Source organism: Drosophila busckii, chromosome 2L (assembly GCF_011750605.1).
Source record: "Drosophila busckii strain San Diego stock center, stock number 13000-0081.31 chromosome 2L, ASM1175060v1, whole genome shotgun sequence".
NCBI lineage: Eukaryota > Metazoa > Arthropoda > Insecta > Diptera > Drosophilidae > Drosophila > Drosophila busckii.
Window position 1 is genome coordinate 3,850,559 of NC_046604.1, and position 23,197 is coordinate 3,873,755.

Consider the following 23,197-nt stretch of genomic DNA (forward strand, 5'->3'; position numbering starts at 1 on the left):
ATGTTAAATTGCCTACACTGTTGCTTGTAATTTCTGACTGTGTAGCTGCTGCTGGGCAGTTGGCCTGTTCAACTGTCAGTTATCATTCACTCAACGTTAACAAAATGACAAAAATTGCGCTTGCTATGCCCATGCAATGGAATTCAATTCAAATCGCTGCTGCAGCAACAGCAGCAGCAACTGTTGCAGATGCAAATGTAGCTGCTGAGTTACGAGCAATCGATAGTCAAGCCAACAACAAGGATATGCATAGTTGGCCTCAAGGTCTTTAGCCTTCCCTTCCTCTTAGCTGGTTATCGATTACGATTTCGATTTCATTGCAATCAACACTTTGCTGCTGTTGCCATTGCCACAACAAATGTGAAATGAAATATTTAGCGATGCTGCTGTCAACACAAGTTCTGTTGACAACAAACACACACGGTTGCCAACTATTAGCAAACAGCAACAGCAGCAGCAGCAGCAACATGTTGTTGCCACTGGACAGCGGCGACAAACGGACGTTCTGCATGCGCCGCACGATTTGCAATTTGCAGCTAATTGAACGCGTGCGCAGGCGCAGTTTGTAGCTCTCTCACGCTTCTCCGCCCCACCCCGGCCCCCGCTCTCCAGTCACTAGCACAGTTAGAAATGTGGCAAACGCGTGTAACTTGAATCTGGACTCGGAATTGCCTTTGAATTGAATGAATTTCGACAGCGACTCAGCGGCATGGCCAACAACAGGATAGTCAAGCGGCCAGGCCAACTGGCGCTCTAAGCCAACCAGTTTCAGTTGACAACATAAACAGTGGGAGGCAGCAGCTCTGAGGGCATAATATAATACAATCCAGCGAAATTGTCTCAAATAACTTGCAGCTTGATTAAGCAAAAAATTATGAACCTGCTGCTGACATCACAAACAAATGTTCAGTTGGTTTCATTTTATTTTATATATTTATGTTCAGTATTCATTATTTAAAGTTTAAAATAATATTAAATCGGCAACTTAAATGGTATAAATTAAAAGTATTTGTATGAATTTTAAATCTAAAAGTTTTGTATTTGGTTTGGGATTTTACAAATTAAATAAATTAATGCTTCATATCTTAATAGTTTTTATCATTTGCATTTGAGTTTTCTTCACTAAAGACGCGTATTTAAATAAAATTATTGTAAACAAAATTAAATATCTAATTGAAAGTCAAATGTGTTTAACATCTTAACAGGAAGTTAATTAAAGTTGCGATGAATGTTATTGGGGAATTAATAAAAATAAATAAAGTAGTACTTGAATTCTTTATTTATTTACTTGGAACAATACTCTATTACAACAAGAAACATATAACATAAATATATAAATAGAGCTACTATATTGACTTTTAATTTTATATAATTTTTATATTATATATTTCACTTTACATATATTTTCTGGATAAGTTTTTAGTAATGTCTGCAGCATTTTCTGCGCATTTTTATTGCTGCTCACTTTGTAGGCTTTGCTTATTATTTCCTTGGCTGACCAACAAAAATAAAAAAAATAAAAGAAACAAACTGCAATATGTTTATGCATTACTTGCGGTTGCTTTGGCGGCATAGAGATATGAGCTGGGGCAACGACAATGGCGCTGTGGAATGGAATGTGGCTCCATTAAATTGTGAGCCTAATAAACGAACTGTTGCTGCTACTAAGTTAAAGTTATTGTTGCTGCTGCTGCTGCTGGTTTTGTTTGTTGTGGCACTGCATTAGCAATTTAATTGATTTGTAGGTAACAATTTGTCTGGCAGTGCGCGAACTTGGCCTGGTTGGCCTCCAGCCAACAGCAACAGGTTTAAGCCATTTGCATGACAAAATGATTGGGGGTGTCTTTTTTTATAGCCTGCATAAAAAGGCCAAAGCAGACGCGAGAACAACAACAGCAACAACATGGCGGCAAAAGCAACAGCCCAGAAAAAGGGACAGCAACAGGTGGCAACAGCAGCAGCAACAGCAACAACAACAGCAGCAGCAACACCCATTTAATTAGCGGACTGCTGCTGCTGTTGATTGCGCCAACGATGGCGCTGGCGTCGTGTTCTTAACATAAACTTTTAGTATGCTCATCACACATTTAATTCGTGTTTGCCTTGGCGGCCATTTTATGCTTTGGCTCTGGGCTACAGGTGCACACTGGGGCACAACACAGAACTTTCTATTTCGCAGACCAACTAAACTGAATTGTCGTCGGGGCATGGTCCAGGTTGTGTCCAGTCGGTTACCACCTTGTTAGCCGAAATGATTTATGCGCCCCGTCAGCCTTAGAAAGGTTGCTACCTCTCCTAGCCGCGACACCTGCGGCCAACTGAAACGAAACGGTTCTTTCTCTGCTTCGACTGCGAATGCGGCTGCATCTGCATTTTGTGCTTTATCGCTTAATTAGCTTTTCTGTCGAAATGCGACGCCAACAAAAAAATGTGTACAAATGTCTGAGACGCGCCCACCGCCCCAATGATGACGCAGTGTGGTTGGCAGCTCCCAAAAATTTGCTGCTCGCTATCCAGTTACATGTAGCCCTAATTCGAAGCTTTCTTTTGCACCAACAATGCCACGTTGCCATTATAAATGCCAGCGCATTAATCTTGGTCAGGTTAATGTGTTGCTCCGCAAGATTCAGAGCGTGGCACAGCTTCATTAGCTGCTCTCCAATTCTGAGAACAAACATTACGCCTACGCAGAGTGGGTCACGAGGCTCTCTTAGAGCTCAAATGACCAAAATAGTAAATATATATTTTCAAAATTCTTTTCTTTAACAAATTGTTTAGCTGCTTAATAAGTATAGTCTTAACTGCAATTGTATTAACAAATGAAATGAAATTAAATAAATTGTAATTTTATATTATCGTATTTTACCATTATTTAAAAGTTACGCAATATTTGTTTTTATTTTAGCCTATTCACTTCATTCAACCGTAGACACAAACCTGTAGCAAAGTCACAACTTCTTTTTATATCTGACAAAAGCTAAGTGCTACGCTTAAAATGTTTAGCATTTAGCACTGTTAAACAGCGCGCAATGTTAACAATTGCGGCGAATGTTGCAAGTTGCAACTGCAACACTAAAAAGCAAGACAATTAATTTTTTTTTGGTAGTTCATCGTTTTAATGGTTTTTTGTACATAGTTATAAATTTACTTAGCAAATATTAAAACGACATATTAAAATTTTATATATATATATATAGTCTATATCTGCTTTTGTTTATAAATGTATATCTGAAGCTTTAGCATAATATAATATGCGTTATCTATCTTAAAAGTCATGCTAATCAACATACAACAAAAATGTATTAATTTAACATTTCAATGCTGCTCATTTGAATATTCTTTTCTTTATTAATATTTTAGTTATGATTCATAAGTAAAACTTTTAACCAAAACTAAAAGAAAAAATATACTTAAGTCTAATGCTTATTGAACTTGCCCAAATCCATTTAAAGAGCCAGAGGCTATGGCTTGAAGTACCAGCACCCTTTAGCTGCAGGCCTGCTGAGCCGACCAGGCTAAGTGACTTCAATTGCCAGTTTCGGAGCAATTCAAAGAGCTGCTGAAAGGACAGCAGCAAAGGCAAAGGAGTGTTGTGTTTTTCTTATAAATTTCAATCCCATATATATTCATAACTATAACCAGGCCGTGGCTGTGGCCGTGGCCTGGTGGTGCAGGATTAGGGCGGATCAATTGGCTTGTGGTGCGAATGCAAATTGGCCATCGGTATGATTTAAATGAGGCTCAGCACAAGCGCGGAACAAAAGGCGGAAGCGAACCGATTGAGAGTGACCATAGCCAAGGAAGGCATCCTGCTGTGCCGGAACAACAATTGAGCACAATGGTAACAGGTCAGCTCAGTGTCCTTTTTGCGGCTGGCTGGCGAGCTTTGGGTCGTGTGCCCACATAAAGGAAAATTAGGTTTACACCTACTTTTGCAATATGTTCATAAAACAATTTAAAGATTTACAAGGGATCAACTTATATGCTATATATGTGGGCAAGCGCGCACTCGCTTGCTCTCTCGCTATCTCTCTTTTTGGCTTTCTCGCTCTCACACACTATTTGCTGGGCGTGGGTGTTTGTGTTGAAAGCAATCCTCAGTGCTGAATCCAGCTCAGGCGCTGTCCCCTGGACTCCACTCACATGTGTTTACTTTAGCAACTTACAAAGGGACTGGGAGAGCTCGAGGGGAAGTGCGGGAAGTGTGCTGAGGAGCTTTTTCATTTTCGATAAAGTAATATGCGCTGATAATATACGAGAAAAATATCCCGCGGCCAGGATTTAACGCTATTATTCCCTTTTAATGGACTGCGCCTGCTTCATTTTTATTTTGGCAATTTTTTGCACTTATCATTTTGTTTTTAATACGACAGATGCTCTAATATGAGCTAAATTTAAAATTTGACAGCAACAACTTAGAGACAAAACAGCAGAATATATTTAGAATAATTTGAAATGAAAAAATACATTTAATTTTTTAATATATTTTATTTTTGCTAGCTTTATTTACTTTAATTTTTAAAGTGCACATTTCAATTGGTTGCTCCAGTTTATATGCGTCGCAGCTAGGGGATGAGCACTGGGCGTGGCAAGATGACAATTTGGCTTTGCTCAGGTTGCAAATTGATCTGGCCAAAGGATAAGCAAAGAACTGTGCGCAGGTACAACGCGACGAGATTATAATTCTTGATCAGGGGATGAGCCGAAAGCCTCTGTACTCTCTGGACTTAGCGCTGAAAGGGTAGAGTGGGTATGCGGGTTAGGGTTAGAAGTAGGCAAGTTAGTAACTCTCATTACTTTAAATGGATTTCAATTAAGTTGCAAATTGATCTCAAAACAATTGAGTCCCGCCGAGGCGTTTGAGTGCCTTGGTTTTGTGCTTTAACCCGTGGCCGCGCGTCCTAAGCCAGCAAGCCCAAACAAAAGGCAGCACTGATCCTTGTTTGGTGGTTGTAGGCGGGCCGCTTTCATTCATTTCGCTGCCAGGCTCAGCTGCACCACCAGCAGCAGCAAAGCGACTGTAAGCGATATGGCAAGGCGCAGAGCTGAGCAGCTGTCAATTGCGGGAGCAGCCACTTGATATTGTATTCCCCCCACAGCAACCAACCCTTCCAACGTACTCATGACTGGCAGTTTCTTTTTTTTTTGTCAGTTCGCAACGGCAGCCAAGTGGCCATTCGTCCTGACTCTGGCGTTGACAGGATAACGAGAATTTCAAGTGGACACACTTCACACCCAGCACAGGCGGCTGCGTTTCAGATTTATCAGCATCAATGCCACACAATTTAAAATCTCTTTCAATTATATTTATTTTATCAGCTGCTTCAAGTGCTTTAAGTCTCATAAGTTTTCATTTATGCAAGTTCAAATCTTCAACTGCGCAGTTGGCAGTATATGGTTCGTTGTCTAAGTCACTAGAGATCCTACTAATATATTAACACTAAGCTACAGTTAGTGAAAAATATTTCATTTAAATTAATTTTAAAATAAATTTAAAATCAGAAGTCACAGCTTTCAATTTTATTTGATTTTATTGCTTACGCTTGAAAATCATTGTTAATTTTCGATTGTATAATAATTCCTAACATATTAATATTATACGAAAATATTAGTATATTTAATAGTAACAAAAGTAGGCATGCAATCATTTCAAATTTATTTTTAAACTTAATTTATTTATAACTTTAGCTCGCTTAAAAAACTTATCACATTATTGTCTATTAATCATTTTTTTTTTTTGCTTTATTTCCTTTTCTTATTTTGCTGCTCTTTAAAACATAAACAAACTTAAAGCACTCAGAAATACAACAAATTGTTCATAAACAACGTAAAAAAGCAGAAGACCATGCTTGGTAATTCCCCAAGAAATAAAGTAATTGCGTAAAATAAAATACATTTTAACAGTTCTTTATTATTTATTCCTCTGCTCGAATTTATTATTCACGACTTATTGCTCATTCCTACATCTCGATATTTTGAGAGCTGCTTTAATAATAATATCCATTTCAGCTGGTACTTATTGATAATCTGCGCCAGGTCTTAGCGATTTTTCTCGCAATTAGTTGCAGGAAATTACAAAAAATCTATGTGGAAAATAAAAAGAAAAGGCAGCGCAACGCTAAAAAACCGAAACAATTTTCCAAGGACTTAAACACGATTTGGCAAGCAAGAGCAATCAAATGCGCATCAGCGATCACCACAAAGTGAAGAAAAAAGAGCAGAAAGGCCAAACGGTTAGGGTGGGAGCCTTGTGCTGTGCTCTTGTTCCCGCCTTTGTTGCAATACAACATGGCTTATCCCAGCTGAGCCTTGTTGCGATTTACACGGTCAATTGAAAAGCGGCCAGCCAACGATCATGTTAATAATAAAAATGAAAAACTAAGACAAAGCAAAAAAGGAAAACTGCAGTCTGGCCCTGGCCTATGGACCAGTTCCAGGCACCAATACAAACACACACACACAGTTTCACACACAAGAGCTGCTTTTGTTTAGGCTTTGTTTAGTTTTTTATGGCCGACAAACGGCGCAAACAGAGGCACAACAAAACCTGGGATAACAAGAAAACAACATGGCATGGGGAAGGGCATTCAAGAGAGAGAGAGAGAGAGAGAGAGAGAGAAGAGAGAAAGAGAGTGAGTTGAAAATGCAGTGAGTTGCTTGAAGGAAAAGCTAGAGATGAGCTGAGATTGTAGAATTTTAAGCACGAAATTTTGATATATAAAATTCATCAAACTAATATTTTTAACAAATCTTAATTATTATTTTTGATTATTGACAGCATAAGTAAATAAATAATTGATTTGTCATGTGTTCTTAATTGCACTTGCATTCATAATTGGAAGAAACAATTTTTACACAAAAGCTTAATTATGTTTCTTAAAAATAGAAGCATGAATTTGGCTTTGAGTGAATCATTTTTATAAGCAAATAATTTTTTAAGTAATTTATTTATTACGTAATTCTAGATTTACTTACATTAAGGATCGAGACTACTTTGAATCAGTTTTTCATGCATTAATCACGAACTGCGTGACTCATCTCTAGGTACGGCAACTGAGAAAATAAATACCCCACACGCAGTGACCCAGAGCAACTTGGAGCAACTGCCTCCTCAGCTCAGCACACACTCACACACACATAACAAGAGCACTGTGTTCGATTGCTCTGTTTGTCTCGCATCTTTTGCAATCCTTTCGTTTCTCTGTTTTGTCATTTCGTCTGTTTATTTGTTTGCCAATTTGCGCCCAAAATAAAAAGGATGCCAAGAGAATGAAAAAATTCTATTTGGCTTTGACTCTGGCCCTTTGTCCAAAGGTGCGTAAATTGGCAACGACAACGGCAGCAGCAATGGCAACGGCAACAACAGGCCGCATTTTGATTTGCGGGATTTGTCAAGAAAGAGTTAAGGCAAATACTCACTCACACACAGCCAGAGAAAGAGTGTGAGAGAGTGAAAGAGAAAAGTAAGTCGAGCAGAGCGAGAGCTGGCTCGTCTAATTAATTGAGTTGAAGTAATTTACGTGCCCAGGCCAACGCTTATGATTTATTCACATTTCGGTCTTGCCGAAAAATTATGCCGTTTCCATTTGCAAATATTTGCCAGCCTCAATTTACCTTTTTCCAGTTGTTGCCAGCGCGCCCCAAGGCGTATAATTTAAATTTTTAATTACGCATCAAAATCAGCAGGAATTATGACAGTTCTGGAATAATTAAATTCAATTTACTTAGTATTTGCTTTGACAAGCTAAAGCTGCCAGAAGGCTAGTTTTAAAATATAAAAATACAAGTCTTAATATTAGCACCAGTAACCTTAAATGTTGTTAAATTTAAATGCATCAACATTAAAGCTAAGACTCTGAAGAGTGAAGTACTTTGAATAATAAATTTGCTAACAAAATATTCAAAGTTTTCTTATTTAATAAATGTGTTGGTTATCGAATTATAAAATATGTATATTTCGTTTAAACATGAATGAGCCCTTAATTTCAATAAATACTTATATGCAATATGCATAATTTCCTGAAATAAATATAATAAAAATATGAATATGCAATAATAAATATATAAAAAAATGTTTATAAAGTTATATATTTACTTAAGTCAATAAATATTAAAACATATATGTATTACTATGGTTTCTATTATATTTTCATTTATGATTCGTCTCATTAACAGATAAAACTTATTACTTTATTGGTTTGCTAACTGTTAATAAGAAATAAATATTACTTAGCAAAAATTAATTTGAAATACTAAGTGTCAATATATGTTATTGCTATTTCGAATTATATATTGTTATTTACATTTGTCGTATTATGTAAGTATGTACTTAACATATTATTATGAAATATTGGCAGTGCAATTTATAATTTATAAGCTGATTCTTGTTGCTATTTAGTGTAACTCTAAGCTAAATCGACTATACTTATTTAAATACCAAAGCAAAACGTTAATAGTTTAATACAAAATACAAATGAAACTGAGGGCACTCAGCATTTCGCTTGGACAAATTTGCGATCAGCGGCAGCTGTGCTCTGCCTCTCTGCCTCTCGCTCACTCTAACTGCGTGTGTCTGTGTGCATTGTGGGCAACCATTTTGTTTACCTCACGCCCCGCTTCATTCATCCGCAATGCTCAATGCGCTCGATCTCTGAATTCAGTGCAGCAGATTGAAATTTTATGCCGCACGCTCGCACCTTTCAGCGTATTTGTTATTGATGCTGTCTCTCTCTCTCTCTCTATATATATCTCTCTCTTTCTTGCTCTGGTGCAGGCTATGGCATAATCGCAGCAATTTGCACGCTTACGCATATCGCAAGATTAAACTGATCCGCATGCTGATCCTGGGCCTGATCCCTTGATGCTTCCGCCATGTTTTGCAACGCCTTAAACGATATAGAGGCGATATTTGGATTATAAATTTAATTGACTATAGCAAACCGGTATGACCGGACCCAGAGCCAGAGCCAGCAAAACTTCGGGGGTTGCTGCAGGGCATGTTGGCATGGATTAAGATTATATTAACATATCAATGTCAGCAACAGAGAGAGAGACTATGGCTGCCGCTGTCGACGCTGCTGCTGTTGTTGCTTGAGATTTTAATTTAGATTTCGGTTTTAGCGCTTTTGGCTTCGACATGAAATTCGCTTAAATTTTTAACAAGACAAATACCCAAAGCTCACACATATATATGCGATACCATTCCCTCTCTCTCTCTCTCTTTCTTTATTTCTTTCTCTCTGTCTTTTGCTTTGGCTAACCACAGCAAACGGAAAATGGAAACTTTTCTAATTTCGCAAGCGGAGAAAGCAGCAAAACGAAAATATTGCCGTCGGCAACATTTTTGCAAGCGGAGCAAGCAAATCAAAATCGAAATAAAAAGCATCATCATCATCATCATCGTCATCATCAATGTGAGAGTCAATCGCTGCTTGGAAAAGTAGAAAAACCTTTTATTCCACAGTGTTTACACAGTCCTCTGCCAATTGAACTTTTTCCCGCAATCGAAGTGGACGACAGGAGCGTGGAGCTGAGCTGAGGGTCACGCGTTTGCCAAATACGCGCACAATACTTAACCGAGTTAATTTAATTTTTTATTTAAAATTCAATCTACGAACTAAAACAAAAAGTTTCATGGTTCAGGTTACACGCAAGCGACTCTAAAGTTTTATTTGAAAAAAACACAGAGAGCAAAAAAGAAAATTGCAACAAAATGGAAATCAACAAACTAAAAAGTATGCATGACTGAGAATTGGCAATACACTTACTATATGAAAATAAATCATAAACAATCAATCTATTATTGGTCTATAAATAAATATTAAAGCAAGAGTTTTTTATTATAAGATTTCATTGATTGAATTGTCTAGTCTGCTTATTAAACTGCAATACCAAACTGTATCTATCTCTATGTCTTTGAGCTCAATGAAATAAAAAATGGGAAATGAAAAGTGAAAAATGAAAAGTCCTGGAACTGCAACTGAGACTGAGCTTATCGAGGAGCTGCTCCAAAAACAAAACTCGCATGTGTGTGACAACTCCCGTCGGGATTTGCCGGGCTGGTGGGTCATGTAAGAAGTTCAGAGCAAAGGCAAATAGTCGAGGACTGAAGCAGAGCATATGGCTGACGCTAGATCGCCGCTGGCAGTAATAACAGCAACAGCAGCAGTTACACTTTGCTCCGCTCTGCTCTGTGACTTGATTAATTATTCAATAATTTCTAAAAGCATTGGCAACATACTACGACGTGCAAAGAAAGGCAGCAGTAGTGTCGCCCAGATCCTTTCATCCTGTGCCATACACACACACTCAGCCACATGTAGAGAGTGTCCAATTGTAATCAGTTGAACATATAGCCAGCCATGCTGTAGTTACATAAGCTGCTCTCTATGTATAGTTGACATGTTGCACGGGTATTTATCATTAGTCGGAGCTTAGTTAGCTTGCCCCGAGGACACACATGGGATTTGCACTTGGGCATGTTTAATGTGGAAACTTTAGATTAAAATATTTTCATATGCAGCGGCAGCTGACGACAATCAGCTGACAGCAGCAGTAGCAGCAGCAGCAGCAGCAGCAACAGTAAGCACGCGGCTATATAAATCTAGTATATAGACAGAGGCAGCCAACGCCCACTTGGGCTGACTTGGCAGCGTAAGCAGCATGCGCTCGGGTGCGGATTGAGCGCATAATGATGTTTATGTGTTGCCAAAAACATAAAAGCATTAATTTAGTCATTATCTTCTTAAGATACGACGCAGCGCGCACGCAACGCCGCAGCCAAAGCAGCGCAGTCGCCAGTCAACGGCCAGTCACCCCGTCAGTGCCTCAGCCCAATCTCAGCAGCGCGAACTTCAACACATAATTTTCACATTACGAGACACGAACCATGCGCTCTCGCTCGCTCTCTCGCTCTCACACACACGGCCGCGGGGATTGTCAGTGATGACTTTATCTGTATAAATAACTGACAGCAGCAACAAAAAGCAAAAAGAAAACAAAATAAAAAAAGCTGTGCCAAAGCACACACACAAAAAAGGAGAGAGAGAGAGCAAGAGCGTTGAGCACGCCCACGCTGCAGCGACAGCAGCGGCAGACACTGGAAGCTTTATCTATAGCGCGCCATCTTTGCGCTGAAGATGTTGCTGCCAGCAGCAGCAGCAGCAGCGACGCAGCAGCATAAAATCCACCACCGTAACGAATGAAGAGAGCGCGCTGCTCTCACGAGAAGGCGTGACTGAACGCTGATTGGCCAGCGCCTCTGTGTGGCACTGAGAGCAACTCGTTTGGGCAAGTTGCTGTCGTTTGCGTTGCTGCTGTTCATCAAAACAGTTTCGCACCTTGAGCGGACAAGAAGGGTTCACAATTTTACGCTTAGAACAACAGTAATTTGCGTCGCGCGTGTCAGAGTGTGCGTTAGTGTGTGTGTTTAGTATTAAGAGTATTAAAAGTGCTGCCTAACTTTTTTCGCTTGAGCTTTGTGTTAATAACAGCGCCAAGATTCTGTCCTCATTGTGGACTACGCCGTCGCAGTTAGCGAACGGCGCCAGCAGCGATTCGACTGCAGCCAAAGCAAAGTTCAAGATCACGGTGGTCAGCACGCCGAGTCCGTCGCCCGGCTCACCGCCGCTCACACCGCCGCCCAACATGGTGGAGACCAACTCGCCGCCGTCGGGCTATGCGCTCAAGCGTTGCGCCAGCGATCTGGACGAGCAGCAGCCACCAGCAGCACGCCCCCGAGCACGTTCCCCTGCCGCCAATGCCAGCAATGCAGCCTATCATCTAACCACGGCCATGCTGCTCAACTCCCAGCAATGTGGCTATCTAGGCCAGCGGCTGCAATCGGTGCTGCAGCAACATCAGCAGCAGCAGCACCAGCACCAACAGCAGCAGCCACAGTCGCAGACTCCCTCCTCCGATGATGGCTCACAGTCGGGTGCCACCATTTTGGATGAGGAACGTCCACGCGTCAGCGCACCCAGCTCGGTAGCTTCAGCAGCAGCCGCCTCGCTCTTCACCATCGACAGCATTTTGGGTTCGCGTAGTGCTGTCCCCAATGGCAACAACAGCAGCAGCAACAGCAGCCAACACAACAGCAATTTGGCGCTAGGCAAACGCAGCACCGAATCTCCAGCCTCGCCCAATTCCAATTCAAGCTCCAGTGCAGCAGCTAGTCCCATTCGACCGCAGCGAGTGCCCGCTATGCTGCAGCATCCTGGACTGCATCTGGGCCATCTGGCAGCAGCAGCCGCCAGTGGCTTTGCTGCCTCGCCCTCCGATTTCCTAGGTGAGTAGCCCCCGCTCCCAGCCCGATGAAGCGGCAAAAGATTTGCTTTTGCCACTAATGCGGTTTCCCTTTGAGCTGGCAAACAGCTTAAGGTGAAAGTTGTGTGTCCTTAACGGATTCGCTAGGCCTAAAAAATGCTTGAATGGCATTATTCGTAATTAGGCAATGATCCGTAAAAGATGATTTCGCATTCCATTTATGCATGCCAGCGGATTTGCATTGCCACCCAGCGGAGGGTGGCATCATGGGCTCGCCTTGGCCTGGGCTTGGGCTTGGGTCTTATGTTGATTCGAGCGTGATTTGGCTTGCCGCATTTTTATGCAAACGCGAGCTTGGCATGAATATTAACACATCAACAACAACAGCGGAAAAAAAAAAGAAGAAAAATATGTAAACCGGAAACGGAATTGGCAGCCACAAGCAAAACATGGCCGACGCTTTGTTATGCGCATTTTTAAGGATTTACCAGACGACTATGAATTTCCAAGCTTATGGCTTACCTTTGCTTCTTCTTCCTCTTCTTCTTGCAGTCGCGTATCCCAACTTTTATCCAAATTATATGCATGCCGCAGCTGTGGCGCATGTGGCCGCCGCCCAGATGCAGGCGCATGTGAGTGGCCATGGCGCTGCAGCTGCTGCAGCCGCTGCTGGACTCTCGGCTCATGGCCACCATCATGCACATCATCCGCACGCACATACGCATCCGCACTTGGCGCATCATGGGCCACATCATTTGGGCTTGGGACACTTGGGGCATGGACCGCCGCCCAAGCGCAAGCGTCGCCATCGCACCATTTTTACAGAGGAGCAGCTGGAGCAGCTGGAGGCCACCTTCGATAAGACGCACTATCCGGATGTGGTGCTGCGTGAGCAACTGGCCCTCAAAGTGGATCTCAAAGAGGAGCGCGTTGAGGTAAGCTGCAGCATATGTTTGAATCTTATTCTTAGGCTGGGCCGCTGAGCTGATTTCACGCTCGCTTTGTTCCTCAAGAGCGAAACCAATGGAGTGCGGCATGCCACAGCTTGTGTTGCTGCATGTGAACTTTGCGCTGTTTATTTAGTTGTCAGCGTTTAGCATTTGCTCGGTTTCCTTCCGCCAACAAGCGCCAGCAAAACAATGCCAATGAATCACTTAATTTGAGTAATGGGCCCATACCCCCTCGCTCAACTTTCTGAGGTTACGCCGTATCATTGCCAATGTAAACAAGCGAGCTGCTGCTGCTGCTGCTGCTGCAGCTGCAAAGCCTTACCCCGGGGTGCGCTTAAAGCAGCCACCCTTAGCTCGCTTAGCTGCCTCAGCTCTTAGCTCTGCTCAAATCTCAGTCACATTAGGCAAATCAGCTATCAACATGGGACTGCTGATGCCCAAGCTGATATTGGTGGTGGGTTGGCCCATTCAAAGTCCATTAGTGTTGTGTAAAAACCCAAAAGCGGGCCAGCAAGCAAACAAACTGTGTGTGTTACACTGTGGCTCAAGTGGTTTGGCCGGGACGGGGGGCGACAACAAAAGTTGACAATTTAATTTGTCAGCAATTTATTGATGGCGCTGATAGCGACGCCTTAACAATTTGTTGTTGGTGTGTTGATTATTGCCGTTCGAGGGTGTGTTGATTTTGTAATCAGTTTTAACAAAATATATAAATATATTAAAGCACTTGCTTAACAATTCATTATTTATTTACACAAGAGTTATATTGAAGATAAATCTACTCACAATAATAATAATAATTCTATTAATATTGCTTGTTATTCTTAAAGCTTCAGTACCAATGCAGACAAATTTATGTGAATATGAACAATTTACGATTGATATAGATTAGGACTAATGTTGCTAAGCTACATTCCCGAGTTGTGTATAAAAAACAGTTACTATCTTTGAATTGAATAATCCAGATTTAATTGTTTATATGCTATAGATTGTATACTGATAATTAAATCTCTTTTAAATAATTTAGCTTCAACACTAATCAAAAACAAATCAAAATCAAAAAAAAATAATTAAATTCAATTATTTCCATTGCCTATCACGAGTTGTATTAACCTTTGATTATTTATGGTAATTTGAATACAAGAGTTGTTTGCTGATAATAAGCAAATGATTTACCTAGTAAAAAAATGAGAGTTAAATGTTGATTGAGAGTATTCAAAATACTTTTTATTCAAATAATCATTTAAAAATACGAACAGCTTGGAGTTAAATCAAAGCGTGTTTTTTTTACTGCAGGGCTGACAGCTTAGCAAGCGTATTAACAATTCGTACTTTGAATGTTGCTGCTGTGCCAACTGTTAAGTAAATTTAATAGCAAACAAATTTTGGCGACTACGGCTACGGTAAAGCGTCTTTGATGGTAGATTACCGTCGCTTGTTGTTGTTGCTGTTGTCAACGCAACAATATGCTGCCGGTCATTGTTTAATCTTGCAACAGGCTCAAGCAGTCAGTGCTGCGCTTTCACCCCTTGCCACACACACACACACACACACACACACACACCAATGCATTGTAAACGTGCGACAATGTTGACATTTGCGTGTGCCTGGCTGCAAGGGTTGAGTGTGGAGGGTGTGAGTGAGGGCGGATGAGGGTTTCAACTAATGTTTGTCGTGGAGCTTAAGACAAGTTGCGTAATGTGCAGCACTAAACTGAATAATCATGTTGTTGCTGCTGCCACTGATGATAATAATGTGACAATTGGCTGCAAGGCAATTTGACGCCCTCACCCCCTCACGTTGGAATAGGCGGCAAATTGACCCGCGGGCGCTATTCTAAGCGGATTAACCAAACGCCAGGCTGCGTTGTTTCAAATTAGTTGCCATTGCTTAATTGAAGTTTTAATTATATACAACATTTTTCTCGTTTGTTTTCAAAAAGTTGCTGCATCAGTGGCGCAGCGCTTAATTAACATACAAGCCACAGCAGCAGCAACTTGAAACTTGTCTCTGACAGACCAAAATGCTAAATCCAAATCTTGTGCGCCGTCATCGTCAACGGCTGTGTTTTGGTCGTTTTGGTTGTCATTGACTTAAGCAGCATAATCAACTTGAGCCCCCCCCTCGACACTCCAACTGCACACAATACAAAGCAATCCAATCCAAAACAATCCAATCCCATGGAGCCACTCTCTTGGTATGCTGCTGTTTAGAGCTTGGAGCTTGGAGCTGCCTGCTACTGTTTAGCATATTTGCATGCCAAGTGTTGAGCACTTGAGCCCCCACTTCGCCGCCCATGTCCGCGCTGGCAATGCCCATAAGTGGCAATAATTATTGAAAATCTTGCCTAAGACAACAGGCAACAGCAGCAATAACAACAATCAGTCAAGTCAAGATAAAATGCACAGTGAGAAAATCATTTCAACAAGGAAGTAGTTCAAAGAGTGCATAACTAAAATTTTAATTGAAAGCGCAATTAATTTATATGATGAATTTAATGAGAATTATATTTATATCATTTTTGTTATATTATCTATAAACAGTTTGTTAACTAATTAGTTAATTATGCGCTTTAGCTTCAATTCTCCACTAGCTGCATTCTTTTTTCTCACAGTGTAGCCGTGTAAAGTGTTTCCCATCGCCATTTAAATGGATCTGCTTATTTTGACTTCATCATTTACAATTATTATTTTTATTTAGACACACGAGTGCCTCGTCCCAGCTTAAACAATGAACCAAACCTTAAACAGTTTGTGCCTGGCCAGAGCTCAGAGAGTAGAACAGTAGCTGCTAGCTTGACCACACCGCGTTCCAGCGATCAGCCACTCAAATATTTAGTTTTATATATATTTTTTGTACTCCGTTTGGGATTTTCAATCGTTTTTTGTTTTGTTTTGCTTTTATTGTTTTGTCTGTTCTCTCGCTGTGGCTCTGATGCGTGCAAGTCAAATACGCCTAATCCAGCAGCTCAAGTGATTGAGGTGATTTCGATTTCGATTCCGAATTTGAATGCCCAATCATCATGATGATAATGATCATGGGCCAGGCCTGGGCCAAGTCAATAAGCGCTTCGAGCGCAGCGCAAATATTTATCTAGCCTGCGTCGTCGTCGTCGTCGTCGCTGTCGTCGTCGTGGAAGTCGTCGCCATAAAATTAGTAATCATCTCAAGTGTGGACGGGGTCACAAAAGAATGTGCGCACTCATTGTGGCTCATTGTGATCGCGTCGTGGCAGGATTTGCGCCCTCACAGCCAAAAGGGTCGCATGCGGCGGCCTTTTGGAAGTTGCACAATCGAGTGGCGTGGCACGGTAACGAGGCCACCTGCGTTGCATCAATTAGACACTGACTCAATGTTGTTATTGCATTCCCAGTAGCAACAATAAACAAATTGTGTATTTAATCGCCCGCCGCCAGCGATTCAGCCAGGGTTGCGCTTTTTGTTGCTGCACGAGAATGAAATTAAATTGGCAATGAGCTGGAATCAGCAGATTTTGGCCCACACCACCCAACCACCCAAGCACTTGCTGCTGCGGCTGCTGCTGCTGCTATTTAATGCCACTGTTGTTGTAATAATTTTTCATAATTTTCCATTATTCAAACACTTGAGCACAAACATTGAGTTGCGCAATTTTACGCCTTGTGCCTTGTGTGTGTTGAAGTCGTTTAAGGGTCGCTCACAATTCTCGCGGGACTCTCTCTCTCTCACTGGATTGCTGTGGCAAAGTGCGTTTATGGCCCATAGGCATAAGAGGATGTGGCAAGTCGAGTGGCGTACGTTTCGTTTTTATGTTTGCTTTACAGTTTTGGCTGTCGAAGCGTGCAACCGCAGACAAATATTGTGGCTGTAGCGAAAATTGGCCTCGAAGCTGCATAAATTTACACAAAAAGCGCTAAGCTTACACTCTCCACTCAGTGGTGGTGGGTGGGTGGTTGGAGTGTGGCAGGTGCACATCGCTAAGCTTTTAAAAGGTAGTTCAGCGTTGATCTGACCAGCGATTAGTGCATGTAAAATGATTTTTTTTGCGCTATTTTCTTAGCTTTTTGTACACACTTTTTTGAAATATTTATTTGACAGCTGACAGTCATAACGGTATTATAACTGAAGCGTTAAGAAGCTGTGCTGGGCTTGTAACTCGTCTTTAAAATATGCATAAATTACATTTAAAAAATTTACATTTTAATGTAAAGAATTCATATTTTATAAATACAGTCAACACTGGCAATGTTGAATTATTTATTTGCTTGAGCAATAATTCAAATTTGTTTTACATATAAAGTTCAGCACAATGCTTATGATTTTAAATCTCTCTTTAAAAAACTCTCTAAAACTTGAATGCAAGCAGCTTTAGCTTCTAACGCATTTATGATAATTAAAATAATTAAAGAACGCCTTTTTGTTTATAAATAATGTATATATATTTGCTAGTAGACTCTTATGATATCAAATATAAATATTTCCCTTTAAAAATCCAATCAAAAAATTGTAATTAATAACCTGCATTAATATAATTATTTTATAATATAGGTTTTTATATATTTTGTAATTTAGAACATTAAGTACATTTATTTATATTTGATTAAACTTATTTAGTTGAAGTTGAGATTATAAAACATTTTTTTCTGTTTTTCCGCATTTCTATGTATACAGCTATAAATTAACGTTTGTTAATTTATGTTGCTTATATTTCTTGAAATTTGCTTTATGCAATTATCACACCCGAACGACTTAACTCTTTTTAATATTTCGCTTTTATTAAAAAACACTGTGTAAACTTAATTGCATTTGAATTCTGCGAATTTGTGCTTGAGTTTTTGGCTTAAGCTTTAAAATGCAATAAATTCACTAAAAGCAACAGCAATTGCAAATGTCGCTACTAGCACGTTGCTGTTGCTGCTGTTGTTGTTGTTGTTTCCGTTTTTTGTTTTGTTGGTGTTGGTAACGCACTTTCCAACCGACCAACGTTGCCAATTTTGCACTAATTAGAGCACGTCAAGCGTCTGAGTGCATCTCTGTGTGTGTGTGTGTGTGTGTGTGTAAAGGCAAAGGCAGCCGCCATTTTGTGTTGCCCCAAGCTCCAGCATGCAGTTGCACACACACACACACATACGTAAAAAAAGGGCTGTGTAGCTTGAAATTTTGTCGGTTTTGTTTGGCTTTTGGGTAACAATTTGGCAAGCAAGAAAAACATGAAAATTAGCAGCGCACACAGCTGCAGCGATTAACGAAGCGAAAAGTTATCATAGCGCCCAGTCAATGTGACAACATGCAACACACACACACAACACACATATATAGACACATATATATATGTACAGTATGTGCTGTATGTAATCCTAAACGTAGAGCTCTCAAGCTGGCTGGTCAGCAGTTCTCAACGCCAAAAATCAAACAACAACAGACCATAGCTCATGCTCTCTCACACACACACACATACACACACAGACACTGTCTGTCTGTCTGACTGACTGGCTGGCAACTCGTTTGTCTGGGTGGGCCATAAAGCGCTTTTGTAGTTAATTAAAAATCAACTGCCGTCGGTCTGTTTGTTCAATGGATTTCATGCACGTTTCCCATTGCGAGCAGCATTGCCCGCCCCGCTTGCTTGCTTTAACTATGCCGCCCACACCACCAGCAGCAGCATCACCGACGCTTTTAAGGATTTTCGACGTATCAGCGATTTATGTGCAGCTTTTGCCTGCAAAAAATTCGGAATCTGCGGCAATGTTTACAAGGCGTTCCATCACCCGCCAGACTCCCATGCATGCCAAGTTGCCGCTTTTTACCGCTGACCGCCATTTTGTTGTGTTTGTCCAGCCATATTTTTTGCATTTTTTTTTTGGGGAGTAATTTCATTGATACCCATGGCACAACACCCGTGCTGCTCCACTTTCCTTTTCTTTTTTTTTGCACTTGTGTTTATTTAATTTCGCAAAATTTTCACTGCGATTTTTGGCGCAACGGCAGCAAACGCAGCAAAAAACGCGCCTGCGGTTATTGAAAATGTTGTGCGTTGTTAGTCAGATTTTAAGCGGTATATATGGACACACACACGCACGCTGATTCACACACACACAACCATGTGTATATATACATGTAAAGCAAAAGCTATGTTGGTCGTAGAAATTATGGGATTAGCATCGCGCGCGCGTTTTTTGCCGCACGCTCTCTTATTGGCAGCGTGCAACACCCTCGCGGTGGCATGAAGCTCTCACGGATTAGCGTTCAATATATGGCCGACTGCGTTTGGCGTTTGATTAAAATATGAAATTTTAATAAGCAAAGCGATCAAGTCAACCGCAAGCGTTAAAAAACACGCGCCCAATCAAATTTGAAAAGAATCAGACAGAGGGTAGCTTAGTGTGTGAACTATTGTTAAGCATTAGCTTAGTTTAGAAATAAAATATTTGCTAAAAATCAATTAAATTCATAAGCAATTCAGTTGTTATTAAAGGGTTTGTCACAGAGTCTAAAAATTATGTTGAAGAATATAAAAAAAAAAAAATTATCGTGTCTCTTTAGAATTGTTAGATTGAAGTGAAGTAAAATAATTAAAAATTAAGACAATTAATTATTTACTTTAAGGCACTTAAGAGTTTAAAATGAATAACAATATCTTACATTTTTGAGTGCAGTGTATACTTCTAAACAAGTATAGTACATGTTAAGTATACGCTTAGTACAACAATTATGTGCTGTTGACCAAAGGCCAATTGAAATTTGCAATTAAAAACTAATCCATAGCAAATGAGATAAATGCTTTATAGTGAGTGAGCTACAAACGCAGTTAATAGATTTTTTTTATTCAAATTTGTCAGAAGCAAGTAAACATTGTATAAATTCAACTAATATTAAATAGCTATTCCCAAAACAGCGATGGCTTCAATAGAATATTGCTTAATATTTGCAGCTACATAATTTATTTTTTTATATAATCTGTATGCTACGCCGCATTAAATCGCAGGCAGCTGCTTTAATTTTAATTATCATGTTTACATATGGTTTTTATAACTATTACTAGTATCTATTTATATAAAAAAAGCGATATTAATATTGCAGTTAATAGCAATGTATGTATATGTGCAGCGGTGTGTGTTTGTGTATGTTATTTTAATAACTTAAGCTCATGAAATTATGAAATTATGAAAATAAATACACCGACACACATACACATATACACACACATACATGCACAGAAATGCGCAAACATGGCTGGCAGGCAATTAGTTAAATTAAATTATTTGAAATGAAAAATTCATTAGATTTAAAATGTAATGCGATGCAAATGCAGCCTGACAGCTGCAACGAGGCGTGACCATGCCCACCCAACTTGCTCGCTCGCTCGTTGCCAACCTGTCAGACTCGCAATCGCAGTTCAAAGGTTGCCAGGACAGCGCCATTTTCCAAAAAACTCCGCTGCTGCTGCTGTCGAGACTGCTGCTCATGCTGCTGCTGCTGCTTCTGCTGCCATCAGACTAAGCAAATAGCTCTCTGGCTACGCCCAACGCTCACTGCGTGGCTTGGCCTGGGCCAGCTGCACAAATTTACACAAATTATGCAAACTTAAATGAGCTCAAGGAGATCTGTCGGGTCCCGGTCAGACGCCCTGCTTATAAGTTTAACGCATTTCTGCTCTCCTGCTTCCGTTAGTGCTCCAGCTCCAGCTGCAGCTGCTTCTCCCTCTCTTGGCTGCCTCTGCCTCGCTCTGTGTACTTTGTGCGCTAGCCGTGTCATTGGCCCGTTTGCACCACCCACACAGCCCACACCCACACCACCCAACTTGAGCTGCCTTTGCACTGTTATTTCAACAAATTCAGTCGATTTGCTGCATAAACATTTCCACAGTATGCCAAGCGGTTTGAGTGCCACGTTTGGGGGCAAGCCGCTGCCGCTGCCGCAGCCAAAACTTTCATTGCTAATGATAACAATATGAAATGTTGAAACTCCAAACCAGAAACATCTCCCTCTGCCACGTTTAATATTTCTAATTAAACTTTTTTCTGTGCAGCAATCTTTTCTGTGTTTTTGTTTTTAGTCAACACAACACACAGTTGCATTTCCAGTTGTTAACCTGTGGCAATAACAACAACAACAATTTTGCAGTATTTATTTAACAAACAATAACAGCGAGCTGGGGTTGAAATTTTGGCATTTGCTTGCGTAATTGGGATTGGGCGAGTGTTTACTGTCGAATGGTTTGGCTTGGCTCCACCCCGTTGCCAAAGAGACAGCAGCAAATGACAAGAGACAACAAGCAGAGCAACTGCCAGAGCTGCTCTGCCAGCAGCGAATTTAAGGGTGAGCTCGAACTATGAATGTCCAGCAAACAAAGCAACATTTCCAATGAAAATAAATAAAATCATAAAAATGATTTCTGATTAAGCAAATACTGAATTAATATAAATTAATATAAATATTTGAGATCATCAACGACAATAAGGGAAATTAAATATTCAACATTAATATTCAATGCTTAACTGCTTTAAATGGAAATGCTCAAATTATTATTTTATTGTTATATAAATATAGCAAGAGCAGGCTGAAAATCAAAAGACTCATTGTGCTTAAGTCTCAGAGCACTTGAAACTCGCACCACCCTCCACTCTCGACAACCCCCCAACGACGCTTGCCTAGCCGCTAACCAAAGCAAATTAACCCTTAAGTCACTTGACTGCGGCCCTTGTTTTAATTAATTAAGCCAACCGGGGTTGGCGCGAGTGGGCGTGACCTGCGTCTAATTAAAAAGTTCACAAATATATATCTATGGAGTGGAAAAAAATTGTTGCTTATGGCGCCTTTGCCTAATTACAGTTACAATAAGCTTGCAAATTAGTTGGAGCCACATAGCAGATCACCAAAGCAACACAGATAAATCCCAAAAGGCAGCCATAGAAATGTTGCAAGCGCCCAAAAGATAAAAGAGAAACAGCGAAACGGCGAAAAACATTAAAATATTTGCCATTCAGTTGACGCTTGGCTGGAGTGTGGGTCGGGGTTGCTTAGTATAAAATCGAAAATATAATTTGAAAAACGGATGAAAGTGTTTTTGAAGCCATAGCAAATGCTTCAGTTGCCTTGACTGCCTTGACTCTCGCTAAAGTTTACGTATTTTATTTATTCCAGGTGTGGTTCAAGAATCGGCGAGCCAAGTGGCGCAAGCAGAAGCGTGAGGAGCAGGAGCGACTGCGCAAGCTGCAGGAGGAGCAATGCGGCAGCACCACCAACAGCAACAACAACAACGGCACAGTGGGCAACATTAACCAAAATAATAACAACAGCAGCAACAACAGCTCATCGCCGGGCGTGGGCATCAAATGCTCGCCGGAACATTATGCGCCACAGCTGCTGCACATCAAGAGCGATCCCAATCAGTATAGTGACGCGGATGAGTCCTCCGATCTGGAGGTGGCCTAAGCTGTCAGTCGCGATTCATTTGTAAATAGTTTAAAAGTAATGCAAAGATTAGCTGTTATTAATTTAAGTTGAGTATTAGCCAAATGTACAGTCACCATAATTCTATATGTAAATGTATTTGTATGTGTATATGTAACTAATTTTAAGTCTGTGTGCGTGTGCGTGTCTGTGTGTGTGAGTCTGTGTTTTTATCTAGTTGTTTTGTGTCTTTGTCCAAATACAAGTAAACCGCATATTAAATTAAGTAAGCAAATTATAACTGCAGCCAGAAAGTAGCTTAAATATCCTTGCAGTTTAGTTCTTTTTTTTTATGAATAATAAATTCCGTACGTTTTTGTTAAACTTTTTTTAAGCCTGCCGCGCAAATTTCAAGCACAAAAATATGTCAAGCTGCAAGGATATCTTAACTAACTTAACTATTCGATAAGTATACACAAATGATAACTGTATATGCATAATTTCCATAAAATACTATAATGTTAAACTTAACTTATTGAACAATTCACACACAAAATACAATAAAAAAAAATTCAAATAAAAAATCAAAACAAATTGTATGCAACTGAAATC

General features: G+C 40.3%; 1 protein-coding gene across 1 annotated transcript; it reads left to right on the plus strand.

Moving 5' to 3' along the window:
- The first annotated feature begins 11,571 nt into the window (after positions 1 to 11,571).
- LOC108599824 (homeobox protein goosecoid) lies at positions 11,572 to 22,700 on the plus strand. The gene is made up of 3 exons (XM_017986933.2): positions 11,572 to 12,286; positions 12,817 to 13,199; positions 22,337 to 22,700. Exons 1-3 carry the CDS (start codon positions 11,647 to 11,649, stop codon positions 22,625 to 22,627), a joined length of 1,314 nt encoding a protein of 437 aa, XP_017842422.1. The 5' UTR covers positions 11,572 to 11,646; the 3' UTR covers positions 22,628 to 22,700.
- The last annotated feature ends 497 nt before the right edge of the window (positions 22,701 to 23,197 follow it).